Here is a 25,431-nt window from a genome sequence, read left to right as displayed (position 1 = left end):
GCCAATGCAGCAGTGGAACAAAAAATGTACAGAAAAGCTTATGCTGCTTCTAAAGTGTGTTAGTGTGTTACCTGCCCGCTCAGTACATGCGTGAAGGGATAAGTAACACTACATACCTGCTGAAACACATATGTGAACTCAATTCCTGTGAAATAGAACAGGAAAATCTGCCAAGAGATTTGCTTTCAGTGATTAACAAATATGTGGGGTAGGTTTTTTAGTAATTTTAATATGAAAAAAAAAATGAGGCACTCCCATGTTTCAGGACAAATTGAGTTCTCTGCAGTATTGATGTCAACACCCAACTATCCCCTAGGTTTATACCAGCTCTTGGACAGGAAGCCTGTCTGAAAGTTGACAGCAAAGGAGGAAATGAACCCACAGAAGCAGAGAAGATAAAATAATTTTTCCAGCCCCTCAAGTGAGTTGTAGTGCTGGCAACAACTGCTTTATACTGTGCATACTCCATGAGAATTGTTCTCATATAAACGCTACTTCCTCAGATTAAAAAAAGGTACTGGAACACCAGTATAGGATACTAGAAATCTACAGAGGAATTACCAGCAAGTGTCATTATATTCTGCATAAACAATCCAAGTTTTGTGAGCTTGCGCTACAGCATCAGCATTTCTAACGTACAAAGGGTTTGTATTTTGCCCCCTAACAATGGCAAAAGGCTCAGTACTGAGTCGCCGTAACACCACTGAGCTGCAGTTGCCAGGAGCAGCACACAACAGAAATGAAGCATCACTAACAGTTACTGTCGTTCTGGACAGTCACAAGTCCCTGGGATGTCCAACGACTTTCACACATTAAGGCAATCATGTATTTTCCACACAATAAATCAAAATAAACTGCAACTGTATGAGAACATTTTATTAAAAATACGTATCTTCCATTTCACATAAAAAGAACCAACACTTTAATTAAACAGAATTTAAGAAGTTGGACAGGAATTACTTGAAAAAAATACAGATTCCCATAATCCCAGAGCACCCAACCTTTGACTGCCTGAGCCGCAAATAAAAATTTTCCTGTGTGCAAGCCCCAGAGTGCCTGTCCTGTACACAGCAAAGTGCCCAGGAAGAAGCTGCTGGTCAGAGGCAGAGGTGCCAACCGCTCCACAGCAGCTGTTCCCTGGCAGATACATATGTTGTTCTCCCAAAATCCAGGGAGGCCTGTCACTACCCAGCCCCACTGCTGGGCATGATGGTAACAGCACGAGAAATGCTGGAGTGGCATTGGGCTCAAGTGTCACAGGTTGGCCACCTCTTTCTGTAAAGAAGGAGAAATACAGCACAGCACTTGCAGTTAATTTCACTTAGGATCCAGCAGAAATTCACATTAACAGCACTGATGACAGAAACCCAGCCGTGCTTCAGTGATACACAATGACGCAACAGTCTTTTTGATAAAGATGACCTTAACTGAAACCTACGCTGGAATCCACTAGCTTTTGGATCCCCACTTGTTGTAACACAGATCCATCTCAGTCTTCTGCAAAGACACAATTTTCAAAGCAACACGTTATCAGCTTAGGCAGCAGCAAATACCACATGGAAGTTTAGTGCATAAAAATCAAAGTCAGAATACTAAAGAGCTGTCAGAGACATCTACTATTTAAAGTGTACAGAACAAAACACTGGCTGCATTTACTCTCTTGTAGAAAACATCACTTTGCCATGCTGCCTTTCTTTCTCTGGAGATGTTGAAGATTCAGCTCCTTTTAAAGTCACTGAGAGATGCATTCATCATCACTCCAAAATGATCAAAATGGTTTGCAATTTCAGGCTCAAAAAGCATACCAGACGCTGACCAAACTAACATTTACTGGCCAACTCATAACTTAAGCAAGGCACAATGAAGAAAAGACACTGGAGTGATGGGGAAGCAAGCTGACATGAAATCACAAACCAGTGGTCCCTTTGCTTTGAACTGACAAAGCATCTAAGGATATGGGCAGCTGAAACAGCAACAGTACCTGAGGTTGGACAACCAGAGTAACTGTAAAGCAAAGGTCAATTTTGAAGAAAAAAACAGCTGGCTTGCATGTCTTTATACGTGTTCTAATTCCATACAAGTCATGATCTGATTGAAAGACAAAAAAAGATAATTTATCTAACATCATACCTTGTAAACCTAAGAGGGTACTAAATTCATGTAACTTTAGAAGCCTATCTTCTTAAGCGTTCTTTATCACCTACCATGTTAATTACTTCACCGCAATTTAATCAAGCACTCTGTTTGAAACGCTTGTCACTTTACAGACTGTGCTGGGAATTTATGACAGAGATCAGCTTCCTCACTCAGTCCACTGAAGTCCAAGGTCTATCAGTTAAAACTCAATGATTCCTCTTAATATACTCTTATCGTGCAGACTGTAACAGAACAAGATTTCCCCAGCACAGCATTTGTTCCTATTTCTAATACATGGAGAAGGAAATGAATTGACTTTCAGGACCTCAGCTGAGTTTGCAGAACTGGAATTAAAGAACCTGATTTTTCAGCAAAGCAAATTTGTTCTGGGATTAATGAAACACAAATACCCACTAAGCACCAGAATGCCACCAATCAAAAGAACTTTCCTTACTGAAATGACATCTTAAAACATAAGATCTGTTTGCCAAAATCTGAGCAAATCAAATACTTGCCTTAATTATGACACTGTTCAACTCACTGTCATCAAATTTCCAAGTAATTGCAAAGCCCATATTAAAAAGCTTTGACCCTTACAGCTGACCTGCTCTGCATTTTAGAAGGAAAAACATTATTTAAAGACATCCCAGGTTGAGAATTTATAATCCCTTTTCATCCTTGTAGAGCTACAAGATGAAGCTCACAAGTTACTCAAAACCTAATTTTACAGAAAACAGGAATAGGAAACTTTTTCCAGCTGTGAGATGGCAGCATAGGAGATAACTGGATTTTAAAACAGCTTAACTTGAAAGGTGTTGAAGAACAAGGCTGAAAAGATTATGTCTTAATCAGTAATTAAATAAGCTACAGCATGAAGAGTCCAACAACCATAAAGATCAACTCTGAAAAATACACAAGCTTATTGTTACCTGTATATACATTAAGAAAAAACACAACAAAACCAATCTAGACTTAAAAAAATCTCTCCCCAGGGTTGTAATCCCCTTCCTAGAGAGATGTTGTTATAGCTTGTGTACAGTGTTCCAAAAGAGTCTTCCACAGCCTTCAGAATTCTTCATGGTTTTCCTAATCCATTTTGCATTGAGTGAAACTTCTCTCCAGAACTGAGTAACACTTTAAAGCTGACCTGAAAATCCATCTTTAGGATGGCTTTCAAATAAAATATTCACATTTCTAAACAGAATTTTAAAATAAAGTGGGTTTTAATCACAAAATAGATCTAGTGAATTTGCTAACTTACTAAAAAACAGACTAGAAGTAAAATTCACAAAAGTTTCTAGCCTCCAGTAATTCACAAAATGCTATTACAGTACAGAACATTATTAGTTAAATCAGTTTTATTTCTTCTGATAGCTACTTTGAAAATAAAGGGTAATTTGACTCTAAGTCTAATACAGAAGTTCACAAGGGGGTAGCTTTTTGTGTGTGCAGTGGAATACAAAGAACAGTGCCGAAGAACTGAATTGGTCTGTCAAATACCCTTTTCAGACATTGCACCTTGAAACATGTGTGTCTAGATGAACAAGAAACTCAGTGAAGCCCCTGCACCCAGGTCCACCGCTGGTGTGTGGATAATGCACGGGTGCAAGAGTCCACCTATGTAGCTCTTACAATGGGATCAGAATCTAGTAACAGCTTATCAAATACCAAAGGGATTCAACCCCACTTTGATCTCTGTATGCGGAAGGATGAACGGATACTATTGTTAGTGTACTGTCCCAGCATTAGCAGCAATTTTGTCTGTAGTGAGCTCAGAGTTAAAGAAAAAAGTTGGTCAGGAAGTAACATTCAAGAACAGCAACGGACTTGCTGACCTCGGGTCTCCATTGCTTTGCACCTCGGGTAACCTGACCTTACAAATGATTATGCTCAGTGCAAGGCAGCAGAGAGAATCAAGCCTGCAATTTTCGTGGTTTGAATGAGCACAACAACTTGGCTTCCAAAACTTTGCCTTCTTAAGATGCGTGTGACACAACAGGAATATCAATTTCTATGGCCGAGAGGCGAGAGCGTGCAGAATATGGCTGAGAGGCATAGCTGTGCATGCTAGGTGCATGCGAATAGAGGGGCTGCCAGAAAGGAGAAGGGAGGCTTTTACATGCGCAGTACCACAGAAACAGCAGAACGGAAGTGAAGAACAGCCCACCAGCACTGGCAATGGCAATAAATACAGAGATATCAAAGCTAAAGACAGGCTCATACTTTCTGTTCAGATAATTGTTATAAAAAATGACCCAGATCGATGGAGTAAGACAAATGGCACACGCAAGCAGGAACAAGAGGCCAGCCACGAGATGGCAGCCTGCACTGTTTACAAGGCATTTGGCCAATTTGATGTTCGGCACGGTTGATACAAAGGCTGTGTTACACATGCCAATCAAGCAGAGAAACAGAGCTGAGACAGCTGTTAACATACTCAGCGGAAGGGCAAACTGAAGAACACGTAAATCCAGTTGATCGACAGCAGTGTACCACTGTGGGTCATATATCACACAGTCTCTGCTCCCATCAAAGCGAGCGCACTTAATCCAGAGTCCAGTGTAAACGGTCACATTCCTCTCATTCTTGTTGAATGTGTAGAGTCTCATTTGCCTCCAGTTTGGAAGCAGAACTGCTGCAAGGAGTCCAGCTACTGAGGCTGTTCCACTGAGGAAGGCCAGTACTGTTGCTGCATGCACATCCCGGCAGCCCATGCTTACCCAACAGAAGTTGTTTCCTGCAATTAAAAAGAAAAAAAAAAAATTAAAAATCTGTAGGTGCAAGTTTATGGGCACAGGACTGACTACAGTTGACCTGTGCCAGGTTAAACTTAAGTGGCAAGTGGCAGGCTACAGTAACTCCCTGGCACTTGCTTTGCCTTACACACTTACGCGGAGGTAACACTACAAAGTTCAAGCTTTAATGAAATCTCAGATTATTTCACAGATTGTTATGATGGCTCACTTGACAGACTGCCAAATTCTCTGTGTTCAAGATCAAAAAGAAGCACTTGAACATGCGATCCTACACAGACATTCAGCTTGTGTCACTGCACAGACTTTCAGACAGTCTGAGTGCAGAAGGTGAATCACTGAGTATGATTTAAGAAGTTCACCTCTCCCTCAAGTGGTAGCTCCCTCTCTTTAGCCCAGATGTAATATCAGAGTGTGCATTCAGTCCTGCCATGCTGCCGCCTGAGTAAAAGGGAACTGCTTAAAACCCTCATCACTGAACTGGACAAGGAATGCATACATAGGCAGCTACACACATTTTACATAGCCCAAACCTTTGATGAGAGCCACAAGCTGGCAGAGAAGGCTCTGTTGAGTAATTTTCTATGATTTTAACAAAAGCAATTAACAGTTCTTCCACACTACTTCTGCTTTTCAAAACCAGCTGTCCAAGCACACAATTCCAGAAAGCAAATAAATGGCTTTCCAGTTTTCACATTTTCCTCTCCAGACGAGGTGTTAAAGAATACTGGTTTTTCAGTATAACCATTGTCTGTGTCCCTAGTATAGCCGCTCACCTGCAGAGATCCTGGGAAACAGTCTCAGTGATGAACTCCTAGAGAAATTTCTTCCAAATCATTATATTGTATCGTGCTGATGTCTAAACAAATTGTAAATGTAAAACAATTCTTTAGGTACCAGAAGTTCTATCTAACACAGATGCAAATAACTGAGTATCTCAGAAAGGTTACAGGCATGGTTGCAAGCAAAGAGGAAATCAGATCCAATCCCTCACTATTCTTTCACACCTGCAAACACCATATGCCCAGGGAACTTTTCAGATAAGGAATTTCCATGTATACAGGAAGCAGACTATGAGCATTATCAAGCTATACATCTAGTCAGTGTTTTAATGATTTATAAACAAATAAATAAAGCCCAAATTGTTCTGCAAGAACGCATTAGGCATTTATTTACTTTTTACACCATCTAAACCTGAAGGACTGCAATGGTATGTGGGTAACATTTAACTGCTGATCATATTCTTTTAAAAAAGCACTGCTGAAAAGAAATAATGACAACCACATTTATGATACAAATGCAGCTTATTCATCAAAAAGATGGCATTATATTTCTGCTAAGAATAGCCGAGCGTGGGCAAACTACTGTTCTCATGGCAGTAACCTTTGGAGATAACAGGTCACTAATAGGATACCTCCCAGGTAGAGGGACTCAAGACTCATTTCTATCATAATTGATTTAATATTACACTTAACCTCAGCTTCAGTAAGGTCAGTGCAACCGGCTTGTAAGGAAACGGAACTATAATAAATGAGCTTGAGGGGTAAATCTAATATAGCATCAAATCTTGTTCTCCTCAAGCTTGATACTTTTGCTCTTCCCTGAAGAGTTTGCCTTTGCCAGAATAAACCTTCCATTCAGGCAGGGCACACTCTGAGACAGAGCTCTACCAGGAGCAGCTGGAATAAGCACAAGACTGACTGTTTTCAGAAGTCCACTGTTTCTGCAAATTCGTTTGCAATAGTAGATTATGAAAATCTGGTCAGAGTTAATGCTGTATGAGCAAGATGTGATGTGAGGTTCACCCATATTCTCTAATATAAAAGGATGGGAGAAAAAAAAAAAAAGGGTATTTTCTTTCCTTCTACATTATCAGAGTATAGTTATGGCGAGGACTACGCATCCAGGACTTAGGACAGCACGCAAAAATCTGTGGGTTTCTATTACTTCTGCTGTGCCAGTTACATGGACAGAAGACTCCAGTTCATCTTATGGTTGCCAGGTGTGTTTAGGCCACTCTGCATCCCTTGTTTTTGCTGGCCATTCCTGGTAGATGTACCAAGAGAAGGAAGTGTTTGGTTGGGGGCTTTTTTTTGGGTTGTTTTTTTCAGGTTGTTTGTTTGGTATGGGGTTGGTTTAGGGGCTTTTTTGACTGGTGGTGGTATTTGGGTTTTGGAGGTTTTTTGTTTGACTTTTTTAAAAAAAAAATAAAATAATGAAAGAGTCCTTGGTGCTTCTCTTGGGGTAGGAAGGGAAAGAGAAAATAGCTGATTTTCCTATTAGAGGGTATCAAGGAAAAGTAAATTTGCAGGTAAGATATCCAGGATCCCCCATCAGGAGAAACTTGTCCCATCTTACAGCTTTATAGCTGTAATTACAGCTTCAGTTACAATTCCCTGATTAAGAGAGTAACAAAACAGGCATTGTCTTAATTAAGACAGATCCAGCGTACTTACCAGTGGTGTGTTCGAATCAAATGAAACCTTAGCAACTTTTCAGAAGTAGGAAAAAAGGTGTTACTGGATCTAGGAAACAGAACAAGGAGAGAGTCAACATCAAATTTGTTTCACGCAATTCCAGCAACGGTGTTTACATTGTAATTCAGAAATAAGGAGTCTCAGATAATGTTTACGTTAGGCCAGCTCTATCACCCTTCTACAATTTCCTCTTTATTTAAAAAACAAACCCCAAGCTACTGTTTTTCTTTTCCAAGGATTTTTCCTGAGAGCATGTTCTCTTTCTCTCTACTCATCTCTGTCTCCATGCAACAGATAAAAAACTCTGTTTCCTATGAGTGTTCCAGGACATGGGGATGTTTATATCCTGAATTTTATGTTTTCAGAAAAAAACCCCCAACATATAAAGCCACATAAAATTATTATTTTAGATATTAGGTTCCAGACTGCACTTAAACAGCAGAGAGGAAGGGGTACAATGATTTTTTAATTTCAGAGAACAATACACAGACCCTAAAGTGTTTATGTACTCGTGGTTCTCCCTTCCTGGCTTCTAAACAAAGGTTTGAAGGAAAGGAAGAAAGGCAGGAAGTACTGGTGATGCCTTTTCAACAGCTGCCCAGCTTTTCCAGAGGAAAAGATCCTCATGTGGACCATCTTTACACCCACATCTGGGATCCACACCACTGACCCTCAAGAGCAACGCTGCAGGTCATAATAGGAAAATCTCTTCTCTAATGGGCAGCAACAGACCTACAAGCATGTCACTATGTGACTGGAAGAGCTACAACCTAAAGGTGTAACACGTACGAGGACATTGAGTTTATTCTAAATGACCTATATCAAAACCTGAAATAATATGACATTTATATATGCATCATCTCCTGGGGTGCAATATCAAGGAAATTCTTCTATCAAACCATCTAGGCAAGAGAGAGACCTTACAGCACGCACTCATGCAACCCAGATGTTTCATGAAAGGAGAAGGCGCATTTCCAAGTCTGGAGTCCTCCAATATGAATCCTACTGCACGTAAAACACAGAAATGCAGACACAGCCAAATCAAGCATCCCACTGGATTTCCACTGCCAGGTTAATCAACCAAGACTACCATGAGTAAATGTGGCGGTTTGAGGAAACTATACAGTGCTGCAGAGGTCATTATCAACACATTCAATCGCATGCAGAGAAGTAGCAGCTTTTTTGTTGTTGTTTTTGAGTTTGGATCTCAAAAAAGAAAAGTATTATTGCACAGCTTGGAGCAGCTGTTTTTATTCACTAACATTTCTTGACAATTTTCAAGCTTTCTGTGCGTTTAGTAGCAACCTAAGCCAAGATAAACATACAGATCTCCCTCTGCAGGTTCACACCCCAAAATACCAGCCAGGGCTCAGTAACAACCATAATTAAGTAGAAAATTAGTATTGGCAAACAAACCTGTCATAAAGGGAGCTGTGCCCAGCCCAGGAGTCCCTCCCATTAAATGGTGAAAATCTGTGGTCACCAGCTGTTCTAATAAACAGATTCAGACCAGGAATGGAACATTCTACAATACCCAACTCAGAAAGTCCCCTGTTTTTGCAGACATGAAGTTTCTTTTCTCTTCCTCTGGCTGTTTAGTGCATCTGATTTTATTCTCTGTCACTGGTGGTGTTTAGCAACTAGGGACCTCACTCACTTCTGAGCTGGCCATCCAAGGGAAGCAGTCCCAGCACTTTGGCCAGGACAGGTGAAATCCTGTCTTTCCTCACTTGAGCTTCTTACACCCCAAGTATTTTACAGCTGTAATACTCAAGGCTCTTATACCTGATCCACAAAAGTTACCAGTCGTAATACCACTTCAGGTACCGATTTCACCATGCCTCGTATTCTAAAGATCCATGTTGCTGTAACAAGAGATGCTGGCCAAACTGGTTAAAAACTGTTAAATCATAGCTGGGAAAAAAATGAAGCAAAGAAGAAGAAAAAAAAAAAAAAAAAGGCATTGACTAAAGACATAGTTCAGTGATGAGTAAAGCCAGCTCTGTTCCCTTGCATGGCCTTGAGAAGACCACGGTCTGGGAACCACCACTGTTCTGTAAAGCCCTGCAGGGGGGAAGCCACAGTAAGTACAATTTATAAACAAATGCATTCTCTAACTCACCACAACAGTATTATAATTTTAAAAAAATTATTATGTGTTTTGGATAATTGACTACCAGAAGCTGGGGACCAACAGCTATCCTGCTTCAAGACAGCTGGAGGTAACTGATACAGAACCACTGCCACCGGTCATTTTTTTTCCTTCTAGAAATCAATCACACAGTTCCAAGGTCTATTAAAATTAAATCCAGATGTACAGGATTATAATTAACATTCCTAGCTAATACCTTAGGACTTTCACGAAAAACTCGTAGCACGGGTAATTATTTTCCCGAGCGATTTGGAAAAGCCAGATGACGCAGAGCCGCAGCTGAGGCGGACAACACACGCTCCCCCCCCCAAGGCGCTCGCAGCCGCCGCGCGCGCCCCCGCCACAGGCCGAGCGCTGCCGGTACCGGCTCGCAGGAGCCGGACTTGCGGGGGCAAACCGGGTTGGGCCGCAGACACCATCCCCCCCGGCCTAGCGTGGCTAAGGGCGGCGGGGGCAGCCCCCGCGCATCGCCCCCTCAGCGGCGCCGGGCCGGGCCGGCAGCTCCCTCACGGCCGCGGGCAGCTCCCCGCTCCCGCCGCTAAGACGGAGCCGGAGCCGCGCCCGCTCCCGCCGCTCACCTTGCTGTCAGGGCGCGGGGGCGCACAGGGAAGGCACCATCACCGCCGCGCTCCCCGGCCTCCGCCCGCCGGAGCGGCCTCTCTGCTCGGCGGCTCCGCGCCGGGGGCCCGGAGGGTTGTGGGGCTGCGCTCCAGCCCGCCCCGCGCACTACGGCTCCCGGCGGCCCCCGCGGCGCCCCCGCGAGGCGGCGCTCGGCGCGAGCGCCCCGCCCCGGCCGGTCTCCGCGGAGGAGCCCCGGGGCCGGCGGGCGGCCCCCCCGGCTGGCACCACGGATGGTGCCGAGCACATCCCCAACCACGTCCGGGGCTGGATTGAAGTCAGAGGAACCGGCGGCTCCTGCTCAAAGGAGCCGTCCGCCAGGAAAGGGGCTGGGCAGCTGTCGGTCAGGCCGCAGTACGGGGTGGGGGGAGGGACTGCTTAGCCATTTTTTTTTTTTCCTTTCGCTTTTTAAACTGTCTTTACCTTAACCCACAAATCACCTCGCACCTTCTGTCGCGATGCTCCGTTTTGGTGAGCGACCAAGCAGCTGTCTGGGTGCTTTGCTGCTGGCCTGGGCCAACACCCCAAGAAGTGAAAGGCCAGTCCTAGTCGCACAGGCTACAGCTGTGTTGCCCTTATTCATTATCCATTTGTCTTCTCTGCACACAGCTGAAATAAGAGCTAGCTTGGCTTTGTTTCAAACTCCTCCCCCCCCCATTTATGTATGGGATTAAGATCGGGGTTCAAGGAAAAGTTACTTTTGACTATGAAATAAATGGAGAATCAAAAGTTTGACAGCCCAGACTTAGCTTTGGTGAAAACACGTCAGCCACAAACATGACAGAAATAAGAGGAAAATCAGAATGAGAACCAGTACTATTGATAAAGGAATTGGGTTATGGGAAATCAGATATTTCTTCCCAGTGACTGCTTTAAACAAAATTCAGAGAAGCAGGGTTTGATAAGGATACTTACAAAACAAAACCAGACCACGGTGAGAAGCCTTTGATGTATTCAGTCTCACTTTGCTTTGCAATCAAGTTAATAGCTCTGAAGTAGAAAACACCCTGTACAATAAAGGACTTCTAAGGGGCTTTTTTAAAAAGGAGAATGTAAGCATACCTGCTTGAAATACAGAAACTGGAACATTAACTATTCCCAAAAGTGTATAGCTCTGTTGAAAAGCCATCATTACCTTCACCAAAAAGTAACATATACCCAGAACTCCATAAAAGGAGAGAATCCCAAAGTAAGCCTGGGAATTTGGAATCGGGATTTATACAATCAAGATGACTACAGTAGGCATCAGCAGGTGTGAAAAAAGCCCCAACATCACACATCAGCCTTGCTTTTCCGTGTTCCTACAAGTCACTTCCTTGCAGCCATTTATTTGTGTTTTCCTTTAAATCTTTAAATAACAAACGCCCCCTCACAATCCGATGCCTGTCAAAGCAGCAGAACTGGTTCACCTTAAAAGCACTAGATCTTGGAAAATGCTCTACCAGAAATCTCCCTTGGTGTTTCTGATGCCCATGGCAGAAGATGTAGAGTGGATGAACCTGCTCCTTTGCTACCTGTGTGGGTCATATTCCTCCCATTCATCTTATTTGGCAAAAAATATTCCAGGGTTCATCAGTTGTTAAGCAGTACTTTGAGCTGCACATACTTCGCTCTTTAATCTGTTGAGTTGGTAGCCAAGATAAATCAGAAAAACCTGTTCCTTTCCCCACTGTGCTCTACCCAAGTGCCAGAAAAAACTGAGACAAAGTGGGGAGCAGAGAATTGGGCAGTCGTGGTAGAAGGAACGAAAGTTAAACGAAAGGTCTGCACAGTAATGGGTTCATGTACATACTAAAAATATTAAAACGCATTGGCTCCAGCCAAGAATGCTAGCTTCTGTTCATTTGTTGCTCTTCTGAAGTTTGTAAAAGTAGGAGTTTCTTTTTCCGATATTCTTCATTCTCCTGCTCTGCTTCCTCATCTATGGATTTTCTTATACATTCTTTTAGTTCCTCAATTCCTTCTCCAGTGTATGTAGATATAGGAATTATATATTTGAATTCAAGTGTATTTGCAGGGATCATTTCTTCCTGTAGTAAGTGTAAGAAGTCTGAAAAATCACATTGAAAGAGTTAGTACAATCCCCAAATACTGTATTGCTATAAATCCCATAAAATCCCATTAAATTTAGAAAATAAAAGTTAATAAATTACTGTGGTAAATGTAATGCAATGAATATGTAAGTATTATCTTTAAAACAATAGCGAACATCTCAGAGACAGGCACTAACACAGCATTTACATCACACTTTGGCTCTCATGAGAAGATTCTATACCCATCCTTCAACATGAGTACAAAGAAATCTCAAGTTGTAGAATATGGGAGATGGGATAGTTTTAAGCCCTCCTGATTCTTATAGACTCCAGGAAATAGGAAGAAATTCACCTCAATGTAATAACAAAATTGAAGTAAACCTACTGAAGTGCTAAGGCTTGGACAACTGGCCCAAGCCAGAGGTGACCTATAGATGAATCCTGTATATTTTATTACTGAAAACCATTGTGCTAGTAGGTGTTGTACTAAGTTATAACAATGCACTCATGCTGATGTAAAAAGTGCTAAAGCATTGAAGTACTGAAGCCTGAACAACAGGCCCCAAGCCCAAGCTGCTTAGTGTGTAATCATTAACAAAGTGTGTGAACTCGCTAGTGAAAGATGCAGCTTAGAGAAAATATAATCAGGAGTGAGGAGAGAATGTACCCAGCTTCCCTTGTTTAGCCTTGTTCAAGGCTGAGAACCCAAGTACTTGGCCTTGTTAGAAACTCCCTTGGTTTTCCCCTGAGCCCTGGCCAGGCTGTGGGTGGAATCCAACAGGAGAATGAAACCAGAAATCTTCTGCTCAGAACAAAGGTGCCGGCTATTCTGGCCTGTCGATCTCTGGGATATAAGGCTGGGCCCGTTTGCAGCGACTTTGGACGCCTCACCTATGGGTGGACGCACCGCGTAGGATTTCCCACTTGCCGGGACAGGCCCCCCAAACCCTCGTTGCGACCGGGGGTGCCCAGCCACTGCGGGTCTGGATGATGGTAACGTATGCAAGTGGTGATGTATTTTTCTTAATCTCCATTCTCTCTCTCATGTAGTAATGATTTAATGCATTACCCTGTTTTTTCCTGTTTGCTGCTTTAAGTGCACTATTCTGCTTTTTCTTACTGCATGTTTTCTGTTACATTGGTTATCACCAGTAAAATACGCCTACTCTTTTCACTCTGGTGTCTGAGTTTAGTTGGTATCCTTAAGCAGCAGAACATCTACATAGGTCTGTCCAGAATTTTCATGGGTTTTGGCCCAAGTCACATGATAAATTGTATATACATCAGTGTCTGCAAAGGGACCTTCAGCAGAGGTTACTGTTACCCGAGATACCTAGACTGGAAATTTACTTTCCCATATCACAGTTGTGAAGGACCATCCAGGATATCTCTATTTTATTAAAATATTCCTCAACAGTGAAGCCAGCATTACAAATGCATATAAAAAGAGCTCTAAACACAGGAAGTGGTTTTAAAACATATGTTCAAATAGTAAATTTAATAGCTGACTTCAGTTTCTAACAACTGCTTGCCAGTGCAGTTACCCCAATGAAATCTTATTACTACTTTTGTCAAAGGTAATCACTGAAAGTTAATTTACCTTGAGGATTCTGTAGTTGTTTTATAAGTTCATTCAAGTTATCCTTTGCACAAGGTAAATCCATTTTATTAACGGCAAGAAGTGCAGGCTTTGTTAGAAGTTCCTCTTTGTACAGCTGCAGTTCCTTAAAAGACAAATCAATTTGCCTTAATAATTATTAGTAGTTTAACAAGTGCTACTTCTATTTTACTACATCTCCTCTCATTTGTTTAATTGCTTAAATAGTCTTTCATGCCTAGGCAGCCATGAGATTTACTCAGGTGCTCAAGGTATTAAAGAAATCTGACAGAAGAAAATAACATTCAGTGTTTTTTACTCAAACAGATATTTTAGGGAAACAGACTGGCTGATTCTGAAATAGCCTCCTATAAAGACAGTTTCGGTTTTGTTTTTCTGATATCCACAAACACAACATCAATTTCAGGAAAAGTTCAGATTTATAAACAGATAAGCAAATTCTTTGAAGTTTTCAGATTCTTAAGCATTCTAATGGACTACAGTTAACATCAGAAATAAAATCACAACCATGAATCACCTGAAAATGAACAGCAACAGCTGAAATTCAGAAGATTTATCATCTTCAGTCCTACAGCTACAATAAGAACAGCTGTTGAACTTGAAATTACACAAAATCTATTATTTTAAATCAGGACCAAAGGTAAGAGATGGAAACACTGAACATCTGCAAAGCTGGGGCCTGATGTCTCATCTCCATTATGCTGGGCAGCAAGGGCGTCAATGCAGGGACTCAGTTATACCCATGTATTTCTACTTCCTAAAAGACTACCAGACTGGGCAACTGAAAAATATGTCTTTTCACCTTTGCTTGACTGTAAGAAATATTCCATATGCTGCACAGATTAGCAAAGGAACAGTTGTGCCCAACAAAGTAGAGCAGTTTCACCTGGACAGTTAAAGATTCCATAATTTCAGACAATCCTAAGCTTCTAACAGGCCTTATATTATAAATCCAGAAGACACACTAACATTTGAAAGTTCTTGATCAAAACTGAGCCCCTTTCTTGGCTCAACACATAACTACAACTTCAGTTATGAAGATGAGAACCTACCTTTGTTAGAAGCAATATAGTTTCAAAGGCTGTTCTGAACTGGGTCTTAATAGACAGCTGAAACCCAGAAATATCAACCTGAAAAAGTTACAGAAAAACAAGCTTTATGGTATAAAATTATGTTACAGTATCAAGATACTCTCCATCAACCACTTTGCAGTAAAATGTCCATGTACATGCTCTCATTCCTGGGCAAGTAACAGAGGGCAACTATACACCAAAGTAACACCATAGACACTGGAAGCAGAAACCAGTTTGTTCTGACAGTGTTGTTTCAAAGGTCTCTTTTTTGAAGCTCTTTAAGGAGATTTCCGAAAAAAAAAAAAAAAAAATCACTCCATGCTTTAATTACGCTTGGAACACTTCACTGCTCTAAATAAATTGGCAAATTTTAATGATAAATTCTATTTAAGAATTTATCATCAGTCATTTGAGTGTTCCATTCTGAAAAGAGCATTACAGCTATATTTACCACAAAACATGCAAATTACAAACAATTTCCTGAATTCCAACTACACTGCAATTAAGACACATTTTATTTACTGCACTGCCTTTGATTTCTATAAGCTATAAATTTTATTTAACTTACAACTAAGAGAAGCTGTTTGGTTCTTTCTACATGTTTGAGAAATTTGTGGCCCATCCCTTTGTTTACATGTGCGCCTTCAATCAGTCCTGGGAGATCAGCTACTGAAATCTAGGAAAACAAAAGGTTCAAACAAAAAATTTCCAACAAGCAAAAATGATGATTTTTTAACTATCAACACCCATTATTGTTTCATACAAACAACAGAACTTAGACAAAGGAACGTCAGGAATATCTGTTTGGAGACTCCTTTTACGACTATGTGGGTATCCCTTGCAATTGTGTGTGGGATCAGTTCTCCACCAGTATGCATCGGTTGTTTCAATACATTTAGAATCTATCATCAGAAGCAGATTTAAACAAAATGCTACTATTACACAGACACTGTGTCCTCCTGTTTCCCTGTCTATTTATTTATACCTGTCTGCAACGTAGAAAATAGAGGGTGATAACACCTCAGCAGAGATCTTGCAAAATTTACCTATCACCCGAGAATAAAACACTCTGAAGGGCAAGAAGATTAGGCTATCAAGTTTGTTCAGAATTCAAACCATTACTGGAAAAGAAAATAAAGTCTCTTCGCTGTGGCTACAGAGGATCACTATTCCAAATGCAAGCCCACTTAACGTTGTTCCTCATAGCATGAGAAGCTCCAAGAATTTGCCTTCTCTTCAACAGGAACGAGATTTAGATTAGTGTATCAGCTTCCAAGCAGAGCCCAGCAAAGACTGCCACAGTGGACAGGAATCTTGTCATTTTCTCTGCTGGCTGAGAGGGTTGTACACAGTTGTAAAGGAGAGCTGAGACAGACTGAAAATGAGCAGAATACTAAAACCCCCATCTACTCTGTAACTCACAAAAAGCTAAGACAGAAGCGAAGTAAAGAAGAGCAAAAGTAGGGTCTTCAAATTTATCTAATACCTATTTAGACAGCAACTATATTCAATTAAACAATACCCAAAGCTGGCACACCCTAAAATTTCCAGTGTGCTACCTACTGCAGAAGGGAGCTTTCTGCCCATGAGTGAGCTACACTCCCACTCTAGTCACACTAACTTTTAACTATTATGGATTTTCTAAATATTTGAAGCTTTGATTCAGAATCTTCCATCTACAGAGACATTAGATACAGCTGGATGAACCACAAACTTGTAACTAGAAACTGGAAGAGAATAACTGGAACAGGAGAGAATAACTAGAGAGTTAGAACAGAAACATCCACTTTCTGGTGCGATGTGCTTGGGTGCTGTAGTACCATCATCATCACCTTTTTCCCCAACTTTAGTTCTCTTTCAAAGAACGTTTTTTAGGAAGCTCAAAGAAACTCATATTCTCTGAAAACAGCACTTCGTTCAGATATTCTGGTAGAAAATATAAATGCTTCTGCTAGTTTCCATGATCTGGTACTAAGACATGAAGCCCAACTCACATGCAGATTCTCTACTTTTGTGTTTTGTCTTTTCCAAGTAGTAATGGCAGACAGCACCAGGTAACTTGCATGTATTTTTGTCTTTATAATGTACTACGATAAAATTAGCAAATTTCTACATACTTCCTTAAAAACATCAGTGTTTTGTAGGAAAGAAAAAGTGATACAGGAGAGTTACCTCAATTATTGCTCAATTGCTTACATTGTTTTGTTCTTAGCAGTTGCAATACCAAGAGCTGAAGTACTTCCTCTTACTCACACATGCTCACTGTGATCACAATCACTAGTTCCCTTGGCTTTAGAAAAGAGGTAATTTGTCCCTACAGTTCCTATATAGCACCTGACACTGTAGTATAAAAACCATAAATTGCAGAAACACCCAATGAAAGTCATTTGCTAAAACATGAAACAGACTGCAGAAAAGAAAGCCAGGAATGCAGATAATTCTCCTACTGGAGGAAGATTCACCACTAAGAGCAAGAGGTCCTGATTCATGGCAGGTAGATATTTTTTTTAAAAAAGGTTATAAACAATCCTGTCATTTGCAGCACAGTTTTCTATGATAAGTTACCCTAAACTAGCTGATAAAATGAGTAATACACAAACAATTTCCCTTAGATCCCTTAGGTATGTGCATCTCTACAGGAAACCTGACAAACTAGACTAACTTCCTTTAACACACAGTTTTGTTAAAGGTTATTACAATGAAAGCTTCAAGCATCAGCTACTGAACCCCCTAAGATTATTTCTTCTGAGAGTGAGGATTTTCTGTCTTTTCTCATCTGAGAGGTATCCTTTTCTGAAACCCTTTTATGCACTCGCCTTTTATCTTGGAAGTGATGAGTCCAATACTGCATGTATCATACACTTAAAAACCAAAACAAAGCACATCAAAGAAGATTCAAGCTTCAGAAATCAAAATGTTTGCTGTAACCTTACATAAATTTGGAGTCCAAAATCTATTAATAAGAATCTCACTTAGCATTGTTTTTTTTTTTCCCCCAGTGGATACTGTAGAAAGGATTCCAGGCACCATGCAATTATGTGACAACTTTACCTGAAGCAGCAGGGTGGAATCGGGTTCACAAAAAATAAGATGGTAGGGCAGTAGTTTCGGTGGTCCTCCAGAGCTACAGCCTACCACAAAAGGAACCAGTCCCAAGTACTTCACTACTTCAGGTAGTACTCTACCCTGGCTGTCCAGGCAATCACTAGCACATCACACTATTTTAGTTTTTGTTTAAAAAAAACCCAAAACAAACAAACATGAAAAACAAACCACAAAATGAAGTCTGAGCAGACAACCTAGAAAGCCAGTACAGCCAGTTATGGTAACTGGGTTATATTCACTAAATTCCCTGTCATTCACTACTGCAGATCTGCAGCTATTGGACAAATTTGCCCCTGTTTATAATCCATTCTGAAAATGACTTAGTCATTCTAGAGCTCTTTGGATAGCCAACTTGCAGAAAAATTGCCTCTTCTAAATAAAAACAACAGGTTAGTCTCTGAAACAATGATATTCTTAAGGTCCTAAACAACAGTATACTAGGACACAGCAATCACTTCTACACAGGAGCTCACAACTCTTCTAAGATTATAAAGCAGGATTAGAACCACAGAAAGGAGACAAGGGAAAATGAGAAGCCGTTTATTAAAGTAACTTGAAATCTCATCAATGTCATATTACTGCATTTGGCTATAAAGCTCTCCTACTACTTTATAAAAATAGTACTTTCTCCACAACTTTTGTTAAGTCCATGTAAATGCATTTTATATGTATACATTATAGACACACATATGAAAAAACCTACAAGTTTCCTTTTTCCTTCTGAAGTTACATTAAGCAACATAACTAACCATTATATACAACTTTAATGAACAACCAAAATGACCTTTCATACCCACCTGCTTATAATCTGAATACATGATCTTTCCTAGTTTAGGCTGTATTGTTGTAACTAGGAAAAAAAAAAAAAGAGGAGGGAAAGAAAAAGAAAACTTGTTTTAACTTTTAAAAAAACCGTTATTATTACAAAGCATTTAAGTGTTGCAGGACCTTCTCACTTCATATTTAAATAAAACAAATGTTCAACAGCAGGAAAAAATAAAGCAAAGGGGATGTTAAGAATTATTGAAAAAGGAATAAAGAAAAAGCAAAACAAGAGAGAACAAAATTAGACCTCTCAAAAACCCAATAGTTGACCAAATCTTGGCACTGTATGCAATTCTGTTCTTGTCATCCCAAAAAGGGAACAGAGGAGCTAGAGAAGTCTTGGACACAAAAAGGGTTATCCAGACTATGGAAAAAGGCCGTAGAGAATTGGGAGTGGTGCAAAAATTCAGTAGGAACTATCTGTACTTGTATTCTTGCTTTTTAATTAATGCATGATCAGATGGCTAATCCTAATTTACTGATAAAACTAACAAAAATCGCATTTTTTCAATGGACAGATTCAAACCCAAAATCTTATTCTGTTGCAAGAACAGGTAGTAGCTATTTCCAAAGCATAAAAATGTTTATGCAGATTAAATTGATGGTGCATATTCACTAGACTGAGGATATTACACACCATGAAGTCTCTCAGATGTAATAAAATAGGCTGAGGCTAAAGTAAATGTTCAACAGACCCTGCAATCAACAGGCTCAAGCACTATGAGGGTTGTACACATGAAAAACCGAGGCAGTTAAAGGAACTGGACACTGAAACAGTAAGTTCTCTCTTTGAAGTATTTCTTATAATTGAAAATCTGTGTACTGTGTTTGGCAGGCAACACAGTTATCCCCTATTCTTTAGTATAAACCTCTAAATGAACTCAGAGAAAAGACACTTCTTGCTCTCATGAAAAACTTACTGCTCTAAAAATAAGAGTATGAACTTACATGCATAATCTGCAATCTCAGGTTTGGCATGAGAAATCTTGCTTAATAAGGATGATTTTCCTGCATTTGGAAACCTAGAAGGAAAGTCAGGATGTATACAGTGAATAAATACGTATGTGATGCCTGCATATTTTATTGTCGAACAGTGAAATTAGTCAAACTCAATGATACTAATTTCTACAGACTTAAGTTACTCACTTTTTTTAAAAGCAAACAAACAAAACCCAGATCATAATGATTTTTTTTAAAACAAATCAAAATAATTTTTCTAAATCCAACAATGCCTGCCAAGGATGCGGGCAGGAGAGGTATGTAAATACATGTGTAAGAGATTTAAGGGAGATCTTTCAAAGTCACTTGGACAGAAATACAGCATAGCATATAGGTCTACTTGAATTGTGTCCACATGCTATAGCTTATTTTGTAAGTTACATTTACATTCAAAACACCTGTCATGCAAATACATCTTATCAAGTGGGACTTACAGTCTTTTGGTATACATATCATCGTTAATGAAACATTCTACAATTGAAATACCAATGATATGTATCCTACAGCTTAGATAAAGTAGCAAAGCGCATATATATGATGGGAAGAGTGAAAGAGACTTTGTCTATATAGACACACACATGCACAGCTTGTGTATGTTTTTAAGGCAACAAAGTTGTATGAGGGATCCTGAAATTAGGACTAACCTGCTTTGTTACCAAGTAAACTAAAATAGCAGCAAAGCCCAGGAGCTGGTCTGTACAGACCTGTTTTAACCTTTTCCCTATCCCCAGGGATAGCTGTACCTGCATACTACAACAAAAACATTCCTTAAGGGAACGTTTACAAAAGCTTCTTCGCAGAATACATCTTATCCGTTCAAATGGAAGCCTAAGTTAAAACTGAAATTACAACACCTGCCTATTTTAAAGATTCACCTGAGTTGTAAGACACAATAGCCTTGATCCACGTCAAACCCGAAGCTAATGCTGACATCAGATGATAGACTACAGTCCTTATGACTATGGTCCTTATTCATAGCACCTGCTCCATACGGGAGATCGCACAAAACTTGTGTTCCGGTCAAATTCACACACTGTTATTCAGCACAATGTTTCAGTGCAACAGTGATCAAAGAAAAGGGCAACTGAATACTGGCCACAAGATACAAAGGCATGAGTCACACAAATCCATACACCCTCCACTTGAATACATGCAGAATCATGACCTGTTAACAGGGACAACTAATTAGAACATGAGCTAATGAAAAGCAAGACTAGTATTACATTAAGGGGCTTTATAAAGGGGTTGTATATGGGGCTTTCTTAAAATAGAGAGAGACATAACGACTCTTGTTAGAACAGGAAAACTACTGAGGGTAGTTTTAATGTGCTCTGATGTTACGAGGTGCCTTAAAGCCTACTCTGGAAGGTTACTCTAGTCATCTGATGGAGTGAGTATTTTATTTCCACTGAGGTACAATATGCTCTTTGAAGTTTAAATTGCAACCTGCACTACACATCACAACCTGTACTCAAACCTGATGAGTCTCTCAAGTCTGTGTGTTTTTTACTTGATCTAATAGCAAACCACTTGCAGATCTACTGAACTAAAAATAACAAACAGAAAGATCAAAGTACAACCACAAACTATCAGAGGCTAATTCATACTCTCAACAAGAAAATAATATGTTACTCTAATTAACCGATAATGATTTTAAAAATCCATTTTAAAGGGAAACCATCAGCTAAAATACAAACCAAAATGCAAGATTAAAGAAGCACCAGTGTCGTAAAACTCCCGTATTTTCACACACTCTAAAACAAGAGGAAAAACCTCTATCGTGTAAGTTGAAAATTGCGTAACTTGAGATAAATCTGATATTAACAAAACTGTTTCTAATAAGCAAACAAAAGAAAAATGTAGATAGAATACCATGCTGTCTTCAAGCTTCCATTCTTTATTGTTATATATCAACTGGACTATTTTCACCTCAAACCCCTTGGCATTTTGCATTTCCTATGGTTTTTACTAATAAGGACCATGGGGTGTGAGAGGAGATAGTAGATGCTGAGGAGATCAATACTTTTGCAACTGTAGTCTGTTGAAAGCTTTCTCCAAATAAAAATATATTTATCCGCATTGTTATAAAACAGCAACATTGAAAAGCACCAGAGGAAAAGAAATACAAGTCCTACTGTTCCAGTGTGTAATCACTTTCTTCCAACATTCCAAGCTGTTTATTTGGGAGAGTAGGCTAGGTAGCCTTTGAAACTCTCTTTAATTAAAAAGGATCCACTTTTGGCAGTACCATAAAGTCAACGATGAAATATGGATAGTGGTTTTGGCTCTGTTTTGCATCTCCTACTTAATTATCAAATATTAGCTAACAGTATTTCGATAATCATTGCAACTGCTATATTAAATTAATATCAATATACTATCTTGAATCGTGAGGCCCTTTACCCACAAAAGCATAACCAATACTTTCCAAATTTTAAAATTAATTCTAATAGGTTTAAACTCTAATTTGCAAACTGCAAGAAATTTAAGTGGCAATGCAAACGTACAGCTGAACTCACCTTCCAAAATCTCAAATTTCTTTAAAGTCCCATTTGAAATTTACTACTTTGTTTTCTGTCAGTTCTCAAACTATAGTACTTACCCAACTAAGCCAACATCTGCTATAAGTTTCAAATCAAGATGAACAATCCGCTTCTGACCTTTGCAAGGCATAAAGTTTGTGATCAAAGAGCCTCCAAGACCTCCACGAGCTGCTAAGAATCTCTCTCCTGCTGCATTAAGCTCTCCTGGAAATAAAATCACTAGTGAAAAAGCAAATCCCATGCAGTAGTTCAGTTGTGGTTTTCCACTTACATCTTCAATGTAGGGAGAATTTTCTGTATGCTTTCTTACAAGAGCTGTGCACTCAGGGTCATGATATTTTTCCTTCTTTGGGAACCCCTGAGAGCAATCACGCCCCAGTATCCCCCTCTGTCATACAGACAGTCACTTCAAGGAAAGTGCTAAGCACAGGCAGGCAAGGTATGGTCAAGACTGTAGTTCTGAAGCCTCCAATACTTGAAGAATGCAAAGAAAAATCTGCATTGATAGAAACGTGGCTACAGGAAACTCTTCAGATGTCCCATATTTTTTTATTAAGATGCAGGACATGATATCTCCCTTAGGGTTAGAATAATTAAAATAAAACTGCAACATACGAGTACGTAATTCAAGAATACCTTTAGACACTAACATGTGACATGATCACAAACAGTTCTTACATTCAATTTAGTTAAACATCCAAATCAGAGGCATCTGTGAATTTGCTTTGAACTCTGAACAGTATGAGAAGAAAGGCTCTTGGAAAACTGCAAAGGAACTATTGAGAGCTATTCCAAGAGCACTGTATTGAAAGAGACCTTCCAAGTTACCACCAAGCACTAACCTTCAAGAAAGAGTAAAAATCAGGCAAGTATTTTAGATAACCTGAAATGCTGCCACGCAGCAAGGATCTTTATCTTTTAAGCAATGTCCATTAGGACATTAGTAAAGTTATAGGGACTCTTACCTGAGTTTATGGACACATGATTTATCTAAGGTCAGTAATGATACTGTAGAGGATCAGTATGGCTTCCAGCCTTTAACACTTGCTTGCAAGGACAACTTTATTTCTAGTGCATACAGTGATACAAATGGACTACTGCTAATTTCCGGAAGGGGTATTTGCTTTTCTCACAATTTCTACAGTGTATTTTTTGTCAACTCTTTGTCCAAACAAAGGAACGCACGTACATATTTTGGGAGATGGGTAACCTTAAAACATCCTAGCGTTACAAGTCTGCTAGATGCTATCAAGAAATATGACAGTATCTGCTAGATATATTGAAACAAAGCAAAAGTTCTTACCAATCTGCTTGCCATCATCACAAAGAATTGAAATTCCCAGAGGCACATGAACTTCACAATCTTCTCCTTTTTCACCTTTTAGTGATCTAACACTGGGAGAAATTAAACCAGGCTTAGTAACTTAAGGTGACATTTTGCTTTCTGGAAAAGATGTATGTAACAAGTTTCATCAAACAGTCTTTTACCTGCTGTTGGCTCCCGTTCCAGCTACGAATCGCTTCTGGGGATATTTGTCCCTTATGGTCTTTAAAGTAGTTCTTTCTCGGGCGACAAACCAGACGTCACCACCTCTCCCTCCTTCCCCACCTAGACGAGGATAACCCATTCCACCAGTTCCTCCTCTCACGTAGAGCCGTAAAGCATCTATAAAGTTCCCATACTAATAAAACAACGAGTTTCATATCAGTATTACATCCTGTTTATATTTGATTTTGTAGTCATTAGAAACAATGTGGCTAAAACTGCCTGGAAGGAACTTTTCCCTGATGGCAGTAAGGAACGTTCAGACATGTAACCCTCTGACATCTTTGTCAGTAAGAGAAAGGTTTGACCTGTCTCCCGCGGCAGTGGTACGCGACGGCCCGCTCGGCCTGCGGAGCCCCAGGCAGAGGGACGGGCGGAGGCTGGGCCCCTCCTCCCGGGCCCCGCTGCCCACGCAGACACGCGAGGCACCGCCGCGGCGCCTCACCGCGTCCCCGCCCCGGCACGCACAGGCCCCCAGCCAGGAGGCCGCTTCGCTCGGGCGGCGCCTGGGCAGGTCAGCCCGGGGAAGGGAGCAACCCGCCGGGCCGCCCCGGAGAGGCCGCGCAGCCGGGAGCGGAGCGCGGCTCCTTGCCCGCCCTTCCCGCCGCCCGAGCCCTGCCCCCGCGGCGCTACTGCCCCCGCGGCCCGTCCGCGCCGCGCGTACTGACCTTCCGCAGCACCGCCCCGCCGCACCGCACCATGTTGGGAGCTGCCGCCGCCGCCCAGGCCCGGCCTGCGGAGGGAGGGGCGCAGCGGGCCCTGAGGCGCAGGCGGGCGGCCCCAGGGGGCTGCGGGACGAGGACAGGAGTGGCGAGCGCCCGGGCCGCGGGGCGCGCTCTGGCTGCCGGCCGGGGGAGCGCGGCGGGAAGCGGACAGCAGCGCCCCCACAACCCCGCTTCGCTGGCGGCCGCCGGGACGGGGCGGCCCGGGGCGCCGCGCAGGTGCGCATGCGCCGCCCTTCCCGCCCTGGGCCGCGCGGGGCTGCGGCGGGTGCGCCCGCCGCCGGCTGGCGAGGCTGCTTCCGCCGGCAGGCACGGCAGGGGACCGGCGGGCAGGGGGCAGGCCTGGCTTGGCGCAGCGTGTCAGCCTCCCGCGCCAGTCCTGGCAGCCGCCCCGGAGCGTCCCACGCCGAGAGGGCGTTTCGGGCCGAGGTACGGGCACGATGCCTGAGGGGAGAGCAAGGCCACGGCTGCCGGAGCTGCTAGGTGCCGGGCAAGATCCGCGGTTTCCAGCAGCGTGTGCTGCCTGGCAGCTGTGTGCCGGTTAGGCAGAGCATCTGCTGGTGGTGAAGTGAGGAGCCTTAGCAAAATGGATGCAGGACAACTAAGAGAGACACTGGACAGGCAGGATAATGCAATAAAAGGGTGGGCTCTCAGCAGGAGGGACTCTTAAGGAAGGAGCTGCAGCTACTGAGTCCCAAGATAAGGGACGGGACTCAACTAATACTGAGTTATCATGATTATGGAAATACTAATTGGGTAAAAAGTCACAAGAGGAAGAGGAGGCATCTTCAATCTTAGTCCTGAAGACCCCCACCCACGACCACCAGGAGC

The 25,431-nt window shown here is 41.5% G+C and overlaps 2 protein-coding genes across 4 annotated transcripts; both read right to left on the bottom strand.

The window, feature by feature from the left end:
• Nucleotides 1-867: 867 nt before the first annotated feature.
• On the bottom strand, nt 868-10,225 carry CLDN12 (claudin 12). 2 transcript variants are annotated; one of them, XM_074900245.1, is made up of 3 exons: nt 10,097-10,225; nt 7,346-7,414; nt 868-4,873 (listed from the first exon to the last, which is right to left on the bottom strand). In XM_074900245.1, the coding sequence occupies exon 3, from the start codon at nt 4,848-4,850 to the stop codon at nt 4,113-4,115; it is 738 nt and encodes a 245-aa protein (XP_074756346.1). In that variant the 5' UTR covers nt 4,851-4,873; nt 7,346-7,414; nt 10,097-10,225; the 3' UTR covers nt 868-4,112. The 2 variants fall into 2 exon arrangements, with proteins under 2 accessions (XP_074756346.1, XP_074756347.1); XM_074900246.1 differs by lacking the exons at nt 7,346-7,414; nt 10,097-10,225 and adding an exon at nt 5,666-6,381.
• On the bottom strand, nt 9,456-24,798 carry GTPBP10 (GTP binding protein 10). Of its 2 annotated transcripts, XM_074900243.1 has the most exons (11): nt 24,547-24,798; nt 23,821-24,014; nt 23,636-23,727; nt 22,392-22,536; nt 19,739-19,812; nt 18,763-18,815; nt 15,429-15,536; nt 14,840-14,917; nt 13,770-13,893; nt 12,000-12,186; nt 9,456-9,730 (listed from the first exon to the last, which is right to left on the bottom strand). In XM_074900243.1, the coding sequence occupies exons 1-11, from the start codon at nt 24,577-24,579 to the stop codon at nt 9,643-9,645; spliced, it is 1,176 nt and encodes a 391-aa protein (XP_074756344.1). In that variant the 5' UTR covers nt 24,580-24,798; the 3' UTR covers nt 9,456-9,642. The 2 variants fall into 2 exon arrangements, with proteins under 2 accessions (XP_074756344.1, XP_074756345.1); XM_074900244.1 differs by lacking the exon at nt 9,456-9,730 and having other exon boundaries at nt 10,935-12,186.
• Nucleotides 24,799-25,431: the final 633 nt, after the last annotated feature.

Source organism: Athene noctua, chromosome 2, assembly GCF_965140245.1.
Source record: "Athene noctua chromosome 2, bAthNoc1.hap1.1, whole genome shotgun sequence".
NCBI classification, from domain to species: Eukaryota; Metazoa; Chordata; class Aves; order Strigiformes; family Strigidae; genus Athene; species Athene noctua.
The sequence above is the reverse complement of the archived record's forward strand: the minus strand, read 5'-3'. Positions and strand labels throughout refer to the sequence as shown.